The 12,574-nt window shown below is 44.7% G+C and overlaps 1 gene segment (V, D, J or C); it reads right to left on the bottom strand.

Annotated features, from left to right (window-relative positions):
• Positions 1-506: 506 nt before the first annotated feature.
• Positions 507-12,574, bottom strand: part of LOC138521211 (Ig mu chain C region secreted form-like) — a 28,097-nt gene continuing 16,029 nt past the window's right edge. The window contains 4 exon segments of the C gene segment in view: positions 507-1,092; positions 2,058-2,384; positions 4,198-4,524; positions 5,151-5,456. Of these exon segments, the coding sequence occupies positions 689-1,092; positions 2,058-2,384; positions 4,198-4,524; positions 5,151-5,456 (1,364 nt within the window).

The raw sequence follows: 12,574 nt of genomic DNA on the forward strand, positions 1-12,574 counted from the left end.
AAAAGGCAGTTTCTGAACAAACACCAGGTTACATCGAATAGTTCAGCTAGGTACCAATTGACAAGGAACGTCCACAAACTTAGATACAGTGCACACGTCAAGTGTACATATTTAAGGCATGTGTGTTGAACAGAACATGTGTATACCTAAGGGAGCAGTCCAGCTTGTTTGTGTTTTTTTCTGCCAATATATGCAACCTAGTTTGGGTTCAATGGGATCATTGGCCCAAGGAAATAAATAAATATAATATACACCTGTGGAAATTAAGAGTCCACCGCAAGCGTGTCGGCAGACACGGCACGTGTGTTAGAACACATAACTGGGACAACACTTTAGTTTCAGAAGTGGACAACTGCAGTGTGTGTTTTCTCGGTAGAAAGGAAGAGGTGGGAAGCAGAAGATTTGAGATGAAGAGCTAAAGACAGTGAGAAAGAGAATAAACCTACATGTGAATGAGCCACTACAATAATTGCATGCACTAATAATTTTAGATTGACGGACAGGGAGGTTTTTAAAAATTCATTTTTTATTGCTTCTTTTAAACATGCAGTTGGTGTTCATTCCAACAAAATATATACACAAATACAGAAGATCCCTTGCTTGTATTTTTACGGAAAGCAGGAATCAGCAGGAACCCTGAGACCTTCCCAAGGGGCAATTGGAGAGAAGAGGAAAAGGCAACGGCTGATCAGTAACAGTTGTTTGCAGTGTCAGACATTACAAGAGACACGTTGATGTTTGTGGGTTTACCAAAAGACTTGTCAATGCTTTTCTGAGTAATTTGAAGGGGGAGGGCCTCGTGGCCGACCACGCAGGTATAGGTGTTTCCGGCAGTCCACTGTGCAGCGGGGATCTTCAACATGCTGTACATGAAGCAAGATTTCTGTCCTGTCGTAGGATCTACCTCCTCAGCCTGCTTGGTGTTCACGTAGTCTTGCTTCTGCAGCTGCTGTGAGTTCTCCAGCCATCTGACAAAGAGGTCACACGGATGGTAGCCCCTCATCAGGCAGACAATGGTGGCTGTCTCCTTCAAGGCCAGTTCTTCTGAAGGTGGAGGATAGATGTACACAGAGGGTTTCCTGCGTTGATTTCCTGTGTTGTGTGAGAGAAGGGAAGAGTACATGGGTAAAACCATAGGGAAGGCGGTGAGATGTCAGACACCTCGCATGAAACAGTTCTATGCATCTAGTTAGCCTTTCGAGACATGCACACAATCTCGGTCCAATAGGTTGTGTTTATTGATGAAAGCGTGCAGGGCTCAAGGGTGTGGGGAGCCTAGACGTGTGCAACATTGCTAAGAAACTATTGCTGTCTTGCACACTTGACACAATGTTTGAGATTTTACTGGTCTGTTGGAAAAATCGGACACTCAATTCCATTCAGGCAGGGCAATGTCAGACAAAATATTACCTCTGCATGTGAACTTCCTACAAGCTGTGATTACATTTAATTTCCAAAGGCTTACCAGTGGCATATGCTCACATGACTCTTTTCTTTCCTAGCACTGATCAATAGCCAATGGCATCCAATCCATGTTGGCTGCCTAAGGTAAACGCTATTTAATGATCAAAATGCATCTTTGTGAGTGTTATGGTTTCTGATTAACAATTGGTGCACAATTATTCTAAAAACTGTAAGCTCCAAAAAGCGCGCGTGTCAAGATCTTGTATGCAAACATTTGAATTGGACATGTATAGAAATATGTAAATACTAATTGCCCAGGTATAAAGTCATACAGGCTTTAAATGTTTCTATGTAGATGACATAGAGAGAAGGATTACATGAGATTGTGCATAGAATACAGAGGCCCCGTGGGCAGCAGCCAGAAGTAAGAGACTAGGCCTCCATCACTATCCATGTGTTGGTTTATGCATATTATACAGCAATCCTATGTGGATTCAGAGTCATACATAGCGAGATTATTCAGCTACACCAATCATTCGCTACCCCTTATTTGTGATTATGTATTATCAATGCCTCAGACACAGCTGTTGCAGCGAGACAGAACTGCCTTTGAAAAATTAAGTTATAAGCTAAAATAAATGATAACATCTTACCATTTGGCTTCTGAAGGGAGAGCACCCTCTGTTCAGCAAGATCTTGGTGTAGGACTTTGCAGACAAATTTGTGGTGTGCGTCCCACTGGTCGGCACACACAGTGGCAATGCCCATGACTGAGAGCGTAGCGTTGTCATGAAAAATCGGATTTGTGATTTCAGTCTTTAGCACTTCGTTTGTGTCTTCCCGGCTCCATGTGATGTTCAAGCCTTCGATCGTTCCCATGTTAGTGACGATACATGTGAGCTTCGCCGACTTGCTCTCGAACATATCCTCGAAGGTGGGGGCGACCGTGAACGCAGTCACTTTCACTGGTCCCACTTGTGCTGATGTAATTGAATAGAATAGACCAGAAACATATCATTGATAGTTATTGAGCACATCATTGCATAAAGTATTGAATTGGCAAGTGATATATCTATTCTTGTCTTCCATGTATATTATCAGCCTAAGACCCTGCTTGGCTTTGGCCCTTGCATCCATTACTTCCCCCCACACATTCACCATACACACATTACCATTGGTCAAAACGTTCTTTCTAGTCCCACATCTTAGCTGGTTTCGAGCTTCTTGCCCTCTGATAAGTGCTGGCCGGTCAAATCTTATTCTTATACTGAAAGTACACCAACTTCTGCACTGTATTCCTTTGCTACATTGCTCTCTATTAAGTGACATAAATGCAAATCGTCTCAATTTGTGGTGCAGACTAGGTACTTTGCACTGACACCATCTTTGTGAAATGAACACCAGCCCATAGGTGAGCTTTTGCAAAGATTTAGCTCTGGCTATGTTACCTGCCTTTTTCTCCGTTGATGTGGTCAATGCTCCTCATGGACCTCTTTTATTTACTTCATTTTTGGTGTATCAACTTTTTTTTATTCAGACACAGGATCACTTTTCCCTGTTGTCTTTTTTTACAGCGCGGTCCTCAGTGAGCTTCCTATATTTTAATTGATAATTGGTTTAAGAGGCACATTCTGAAATCACCAGGTTCTTATATCAACACTGGGATCAAAGAATATCAGGATCAACATAACCAATGTGGGGGTGTAACGTTAACCATTGCAACATTCCTACGGCATATAGATTTTAATAAGTGTAAGATGTAATGTTGCTTTCAATATTCAAGCTTTGAGGCTGTATTTTGACCAGCTCTTGGGGATTTAGGCTCTTCGTTATGTGTATTTCATTATAAGTCTTGCTTTATTTAGAGAATTCACAATTAAACTGTGCAATTGATTGCCAAATTATAGAGCCATTTTTTTTTGTATTAAGAAATTGACCATATTCTGTTTTGGGACATTCTTTGGTGGATAGTCCTATTATTTGAAAGGAGTGTTGAGTTAATGTAAACCCTTGCATCGTCAATTCAGAGAGGCCAATTCAAAAACAATTTTGGAGCATGCCCACTTGCTCTGCTTCAATGACAATGCCTAGTGCTGCTTCCTGCCCCTTTTTGTCATCCAAGTCACCAGACTGACATCTAACACGACCTGAAGTTACCCTTGCTCCTGACCGGTCTCACTTTCGGACACTACCACACCACATTTGTTGCATCTCCCAGACACAAATGCCCAACCATTCCACCATTCCTGACTCTTCTTTATTGTCTACCAAACCGTCCACCCTCAAGATTTTCCTTCCCATAGCATCCTCCTGCCTTCTAACAATTCTGTGCCCTAGGGTAGGGGAACCCAACTGCTCCCTCTACAGGGTCAAGTGCATCACCCACCATCAAGTACATGAATGCCGTTGTATGTTTTTACCACAGAGGACTGAGGAGTAACAACCGTGCCTAAAACACTCTGTTTCCCCCTCTCTGTGACTTTCCAAGTGTACCCTTAATAGTCTAGGCTTCTAATTGTATCTGTATTTCTGTCACTGTATCCCCTTATTAGATAGGTTTGTGCTAAACACAACCCAGAAGATACATACATGCATACATGCAATAGAAAGGATATTCAGCTGTGTTGTACAGAGTACGCCAGGGAGCAAAGGTGTTTCGTGTGAACTTGACTCAACTATGAAACATTGAGTGGTGTGCATGTTTTGTGTTGTCAAAATGCTCAGACTTTAAAACAAACAATTTTTTGACCATTTGTGTATGGGTTTGGTTCCAGACTTTGGCCATAAACCTACCATCACAGAGCATAGACTTGCTCATGTTCCTGGTGTTCCAGAATTTGGAGGCCGTGTGGTCCACCACACAAGAGTACACAGTGTCCATGTTCCAGTCCATGGGTTCGATGTTTAGCAGGCTAGTGACGTCGAAGTTGCCAGCTGTATCGGCCACTGGCTCCTCTGTATAGATGCCGGAGGTCACATCCTTCCCATTCTTCATCCACTTGATGCTGATCGGCTGAGGGTGGAAGCCTCGACAAATGCATACAATGGTGGCATTGTTGTTGATTATGTCTTCCCTAGCTGGAGCGTGCAGAGTGACAGTGGGCTTGCTGATCCTTTGGACTGTGTGGGGAGAAGGAAAAAAAGAGTCGATATCAGGCCATCACAACCAACAGCCATTGAAAGATTATATGAAAGACCAAGCAATTAGAATCTAATTGCTCTCCCACTTAAGAGTAGGTATCTCTTAGCAATGCATGCTATATTTCTCTCTTATTTGCTGGACAGTATATGTCTTCTGTGGCACTGTATTCTTAAGAGACAGTACCAGCACCTGAGAGCAAGGCCACTATTTTTTAATGGAAAAGTAAGAGCACTTCTCACCATGGCAATGATATTTTAGTGGGGCATTTTACTGGTACCTCTCGGAAGGGACAATCTATTATATTGGGATAGAACCAGTACTATTCAGCAGGACCACTACACACGAAACCTTCATTAAAGCTATGCCTTGTTCTGAACATATTGCTATAGGACCACCCCTTAAGTATCAAAAGGTTGGTGCTGGAACCTACATGCAGTCAGCAGGACCCCTGAGGACGTGTTAAAACTCTTTTTTGGTGTTGGTCGAATTTCATGACTGTAAATGGTTGGATTGTGATAACGAGGGAGCCTGCACTCTTACATTCTACTTATATTCAAGACATCAGAGAATCCCCAACATTTCTGAAAATCCTGAAAAGACGTACCTGAAAATTGAACCTTTTTTGTCAGAGGCTGTCCCAAGGAAGGGTGTGTGACTTTGCAGTAGTAAGGATCCCTGTTTTTCCAGCTCTCAGAGGGCACCTTCACACGGGTGCTTGCACTATATAAGCCACCAGTTGTCACGGATGGGAGCTTGGCAAGTCCGGCGCTGAAGCTTGCATTGTTCTTATCAGTCCAGTCGAAGGTAACTGAGTCAGGGAGGAAGCCTTTTGCCAAGCAACCAATCACCACGGGGTCAAGCGAAGCACCACAGGAAATGAGAGGATAGACAGACGGGGCTTGTGCCGCAGCTGAAGTGTGCAAGCAAAAAAGAAACAACAAAAATAACAAAAAGGAAACAAGAGGTATGGAACAGAAGGGTTAATGCTCAGGGTTCAGACTGAGTCTCAGCAAGCGTAATGAGAACCGCTGTGGCCAGAGTGTATAGGTTTTCTGGGTACAGTGGCTAAATCAGCAGAAGAACCCACTGCCCAGTGGAGAGGCAACGGAACAGCCTTCTGACCAATGGTTCAAAGAACCTAACACCTCCCTGATCGAGTGGTGTAGCTAACACACAACTTTCTATTTCAAATAACACAGGCCCTTGTGACGGATGAATGTCTTGACAAAAAGTCCAAGACTTACATGAACTAAGAGATCATTTAAAGGGGGCATACAGAAGAAACCCTACATTGCTTCAATTTGGCACTAAATAGCTCAGCTGCCATGTTTTTATGTGGGCATTTTAGACTGCAATGACCAAACACATCAACATATTCTGTTGGCTATGGTATATAACCTGAAAATAAGTCACATACACCTACCCGGGGGTAAAGAAAAGATATTCCACCTTCACTTTAAGAATACTTCGAGGTTTCTGAAGATAGAAGTGGTATTTTAGATGCCTTGCAAATAATTGTAGCATTTTTAATTAATGATTCATGGTTTTAGAATTTCTGTGGACATCAGTTGCTAAAGGAGCTTAACTGAAGCCTTTCCAGGGACCACACAATTACATAAACACACGACCTTCTGGATACAACAGGTAAATGAGCATAAAACACCAGAGCTAATGGATTGACTAATTTGCCTCTTGAGAGATGATTGAACTAACACAAGCCTTTCTGGATACTTCAAGACAGAGAATACACTCCCCCCAAGTATCAATACTTAAACTACAAAAAGACTGCTGCATACAACAGCTGAGTGAGCAGAAGAATCAATGGGCATAGGGATTAAACCAACAAAAGATGTTCTGGCTACAATAGCTAAGTGCAGAGAAGTCCTCCAATAGTTATACAAACACGAGCCCCGAATGCAATGGCCAAGCCAACTGCAGCCACCCATCAGTTAAATCAGAAGCACACACAGGAAAAAACAGGAAACAAGCATTGTCTTGCATTGCACCATCCTAATGGAATACTATCTCAGTCACAATTAGGATAGCCCCAACACAGTTTAAGAAGGTCTTCAAGACCCTGCTCTTCAGTGAGTACATAGGGAACACCTAGGTCTCCCAACTCCTCCTCTGAGAAAAGAAACCACCACTATGGGCCGGAACCCTCCCAGATTCTTAGACCGAACATGCTCCCTCTCTAGCCGGCTTGCACATTGGTTGTAATAGTCAACTAACATTGTACAGCGCCTTGCTGCTCCCTTACAGGCTGTGTGCTATATAAGCCACAATACAAGATGCTGAACAAATTACTCCTGAGGGGACAGCTGTTACAGGAACACAAAACCTAATGATACAACATATATGAAAATGGGATACCATCATTCTCCACTGGGGTCCCAAGGACAGAAAATTGGGATGAAGAAAGCCACCCAAAGTCCTATGATTGAACCATCACGGGATAGATCAGCTTTTGATTAGCAAACAAAAAATCACAGTGTCCCAAAAAGTAAACAACATAAAACCTTCTGGAAACATAACATGCAATGGCTTAGCGAAAAGAAGGCCACCAGTGCAAAATCATTCAACTCTTGCCAGACCTAGAGGATAAGGAAATATCGGCAGAAAAGCCCAGGATTGCGTGATGAAGCAAGTTCTTCTGCTCCCTTGTATCTCTTCTTCCCTCATCATGTTCTTCCCCCTGTAAAGTATACATCGCTCCTGCTGCTTCCTGAAGCTAGATCCACACTCAATGAATACCGTAATAATAATAATAATAATAATCTTCTAGCTACAATGGCTAAGCTAACACAAGACACCAGCACCCAATGATGAATCAAGATCTCCTAGAAACAACTGATAGGCCAATACAAGACTCCCGGGCCCAGTGATGACGCAAGACCTTCCAGCTAAAATGGCTAGGCCAATACAAGACCCCAGGACCCAATGAGGATACAGGATCGTCTAGCTACAATGGTTAAGCCCTTTCAAGACTCTGTGACCCATTGATCATCCCACATCTTCTAGACATAACAGGTACGCCAATAAAAGGCCCCAGGACCCAGTGATGACACAAGTCCTTCTAATTGCAAACGGCTAAGTCAATATAAGACCCCAGGACCCAATGATGAAACAAGATCTTCTAGATACAACGGCAAAGCCAATATAAGACTGCAGGACCCAGTGATGAAACGAAGTCTTTTATATACAAAGGCTAAGCCAATGAAAGATTGCAGGACCCAATGATGAACCAGGATACTGTAGCTAAAAAGACTAAGCTAATACAAGACCTTTTGACCTAATGGTGAAACAAGCTTTTTAAAATACAACAGGTAAACCAAAACAAGGCTCCTGTACTTATTGATGGGCCAGGATATTTTAGTTACAATGGCTAAGCCAATATAGTACCTTAAGGACCTAACGGTGAAATAAGATATTTTATCTGTAAGATCTAAGCATATACAACCCCAGGATCCAATGGCAAAACGATATCTTCTAGCTACAAAATCTAAGCCAATACAAAAAGCCAGTACCCATTGATGAAACACTATTGTGTAGCTTTAACAGCTCTGTACAATACGAAGTAAAAGGCTCATCTCAGCAACAATTACTGGACCACAATGTACGGTGCTATGCTAGGCTATGCATCCTCTGTAGAGGAGACACGTGCCATGCTATGCATCCTCTGTAGAGGAGACACGTGCCATGCTATGCATCCTCTGTAGAGGAGACACGTGCCATGCTATGCATCCTCTGTAGAGGAGACACGTGCCATGCTATGCATCCTCTGTAGAGGAGAGAGCACCTCATGTTTGAACGTCAGAAATGGCTCGACTGCCTCACTTGATCATTAAGCAGGACAACACACACTTACTTGATTAAACCTTGACCAGTGAATTCACTACTGACAAATATAGCACATTGTGCCACAACATTGAGGGCGCTTTGAAACACAATTTCTTGATGTATATGCACCTTACAAATGAACAATAAAATTAAATAAATCACATACATGGAGGGGGGCATGAAAAGGCTAACTTAGTTGCCTTGCAGTCTGGAGGACCTGTGGACCATATTTAATGGGACTGCACACCCCCCACCCCCCACCACCTCCAACTCCTCCACCACCATCTCCCGAAAACCAGTTGAAAGACGATTTTGTCTTTAGCCTCATATATGACTAGGTGATAAAGTGCATGATTCAAGTATATTAAGAACACCTTTGAACTCATTACTTTGGTCACCCTCCCACCCACCTCCCCCCTCACACACACGTTTCAGAGTTCTCCCTTCAAAGATCCCTATATGGCATACATCGGAGCAGCCGTCTTTCGCGAGGCATTCATTATAGAGTGGCATTTTTTTCTCATGCGCGTTGACGTCACGGAGGAGCGCGCAGCTTCATATTCTTGCTTGCACGTTGCTCTGGCAATGTGGCAGCCTAGTGGCCAATGTCGGAATCACACTCGCACACAAGCCTGTGGTATTGAACGTTAGACTAAAGTCACCGACAACTTCCGTGTTGCCATCGAGCAGCACATGGGGTGATAGGCTCGGGGGCCGAGAATGCAGCTGCTTCCGTTCTCATTAAAGGGGACTGAGCGCTATTGTTTGAAAAAAACTCTGAATTACACATCCAGACCAATTCACGGAATAAAATACCAATAGCCTTCCAAAACATTCAACCACACACGATTCACCAAGAACTCACCCAACCCCAGAAAGCATGTAAGGAGCTGTACTACATCACAGTGCGGGCGCTGCACTTTGCTGGATCGCGATTTAAGCCCTGGCCTAGACATGTTCCAATCAAAGCAGGGCGGACTCGACCTTTCATCCTCCCGAGGTCCGCCAATTGAGTACATTTGCATAGGATAATAACGGCAGCTTTTAGAAGGGGCCGAAATCTAGCGTGAAGCACGATATCAGAACCTGACATTGCAAGGGGCCGCGCCATGTGTGGCAGCATCGCGGACCATTATACAGACCCTGCAGAATATCTAGGCTGTACCGAGGCCACACTAAACACCGTGGCATCCTGGCCCTCATAGCTGAAGGCACCGGCTCTATATACACCCGCCCATAAACAGGATCCACGCGCAGGCTGTATGGTCCCATGCAAGACCCAGCATGTGCTACATCTTGCATTATCCCAGGAACAAGTACGTACTACCGCACGTGGTAATGCCGCGTATGATTAAGCTGTTCCCGTACCCCACACCCACCCCATCCCCTGTTACGGCCAGCTGTGTGTGGTGGTACCATAATGAACGTGGCTTGCCGAAATTGGACGCCATGATACAAACCTTAATACATACAGAAATAAAACCCTTAGCCCCAGGCTAAACATCCGTATTCTGGACCAGGGCTGTTGCTATGCCCTGTAGTATCACAGCCTCCAGCTCCCGGCTCTACATCCCCGTACTAGGCCACGGCTGTGCTATGCAATGCTGTGTTCATCATGAACCTCCGGGCAGTACTTCCCTATACTGGACCGGGACCTTCAACACATGTCAGAATCACTGCCCAAAGCTCCACTTCTGACATCCCTGTGCTGGCACCGGGCTGTGCTCTGTATTGTTGGACTACACCCATCACTCTTGGCTATGTATTTCTAATATGCACCCGAGCAGTCAAATACATTTTAGAATCACATTTCAAACTCCAGACTACATCCCGGACCGGGATATTGTGTACATTTTGAATGATTACAGTCAACAGCTCTGGACGCAGCTCTGTGTCATGCAGACGGATGCACCGGGCTGTACATACACATAGCATAGCGGCCAAGCTATGCACTACACAAAACTTCAGTCTAGACATCCCTAAACCGGACCATACACCGTGCTATGCAGATTCAAACTTCCGGCTGCATGTTGCATACTGGAACCAGTATGTGCTATGCATGGCAGTATTACGACCCATTGCTCTCTAGGCTGTAGACCCCCATACTGCATAGTGTCAGATTCACAGTCTACGGCTCCAGCCTGGACATGCCTAGGTCGGAGCGGGCTGTGCTCTGTATTGCAATAGCACAGACCATAGATTCAGGGTGGCCGGGACTGCCCTCTGTCCTCCAGTTTAGAGGCTGGAGGTTTCCATACTGGGCCTGGATTGAGCTATATGTTGCAGACCCACACTCCAAAGCTCCAGGCTGTATGTTCCTATACTGGACCCGAGCTGCTCTAAACAGGGCAGAATCATAGCCGACAGCTTAGGCCCAGGATGGATGCCTCTAAACTGGACCGTGCGCTGTGCTCTACATTGCAGAAGTAAATCTCACAGCTGGAGGGGGGCCCGGCTGCACCCCTAAACTGGCCTCGTTCTGTGGGATACATCCCACCTCTATCCAAGTCTGTAGGCTGCACGTGGCATACTGGACACGGGCTGTGCATTGTTTGGCAACTAGCTTCAGACCGCACCTTCACATAATGGCCCCCGGCATGGCCGTAATTTTAGGGGGGGCAGGGGTGTTTGCCCCCCCCCCAACTTTCTTTGGCACACCATTTTGTCCTCATTCATTTGGCTGGGGCACCTTTTCTTCGGTTGTCATGCCCCCTCCCCTCCAACCTTTTCAGCTAAGTTACTCCACTGGCCCTCGGACTGTGCAATACATTCCCTACAGCCTCAGACTGCACAGTACATTCGCGTACCAGACCTGATCTGTGCTGTATATGCAATGTGACAGCCCACGGCTGCAGGCTGCACGTCCCTACTCTCTCTCTCACATTTCAGAATCACACCCTGCAGCTTTCAGCAGGATGTGTCAAACGGGAGCCAGGCTGTGCAATGCAGAGCAGTATAACCCCAGGCGTTAAGCCTTTCTCGGACACTAGGCTGTGCTACATATCGAAATATTGCAGCCTATGGGCCTGATTTACAGTGCCTTTTTCAACGGGATTGAGCCATTGCAAAAGGGATTTTAAAAATCAGACTCTGTTTCTTCACGCGTTACGCCCTGAGCCATATTGCAGTATAACAGCCTACGGCTAAACGTTATATCTCCCTTTCCTGGACCTGAGCTATGCTACGTACAATAGTAACACAGTCAGTAGCTCCCGGCTACTTTTGCTGTACTGAACTGGGCTGTGGTATACATTTCACAATCAGAGCCCATAGTTCCAGCCTGTATATGGCTATAGTAGAACCTAGGCTGTGCTATGTATTGCAGAATTCTAACACATAGAGGCAAGCTGCTTTTTGCTTATACTGGACACAAGCTGTGCTATACTTTGCAGTATCACAACCTATAGCCCCGGCTCTAGAGAACATTCCTATACTGGACTCGAGCTGTGCTATATACAGCAATGCAACAATCCATAGCTACAGGATATAGTTCCTTATACTTGAGCTGTGCTATATACTACGATGCAGCAATACAATACATTGAGGCCAGGATATAGTTCCCTACACTGGAGCTCTGCTATACACTACAATGCAACAATCCATTCAAGCCAGGATACAGTTCCCTACACTGGAGCTGTGCTATATACTACAATGCAACAATCCATTGAAGCCAGGATATAGTTCCCTACACTGGAGCTCTGCTATATACTACAATGCAACAATCCATCGAAGCCAGGATATAGTCCCCTACACTGGAGCTGTGCAATATACTGCAATGCGATAAACCATAGCTCCAGGGTATAGTTCCCTACACTTGTGCTGTGCTATATACTACAATGCAACAATCCATTGAAGCCAGGATATAGTTCCCTACACTGGAGCTCTGCTATATACTACAATGCAACAATCCATCAAAGCCAGGATATAGTTCCCGACACTTGAGCTGTGCAATATACTGCAATGCGATAAACCATAGCTCCAGGATATAGTTCCCTACACTTGAGCTGTGCTATATACTACAATGCAACAATCCATTGAAGCCAGGATATAGTTCCCGACACTTGAGCTGTGCAATATACTGCAATGCGATAAACCATAGCTCCAGGATATAGTTCCCTACACTTGAGCTGTGCTATATACTACAATGCAACAATCCGTTGAAGCCAGGATATAGTTCCCTACACTGGA

The sequence above is a fragment of the Ambystoma mexicanum genome, chromosome 13 (genome assembly GCF_040938575.1).
Source record: "Ambystoma mexicanum isolate Mex_15411 chromosome 13, UKY_AmexF1_1, whole genome shotgun sequence".
In the NCBI taxonomy this organism is placed as follows: domain Eukaryota; kingdom Metazoa; phylum Chordata; class Amphibia; order Caudata; family Ambystomatidae; genus Ambystoma; species Ambystoma mexicanum.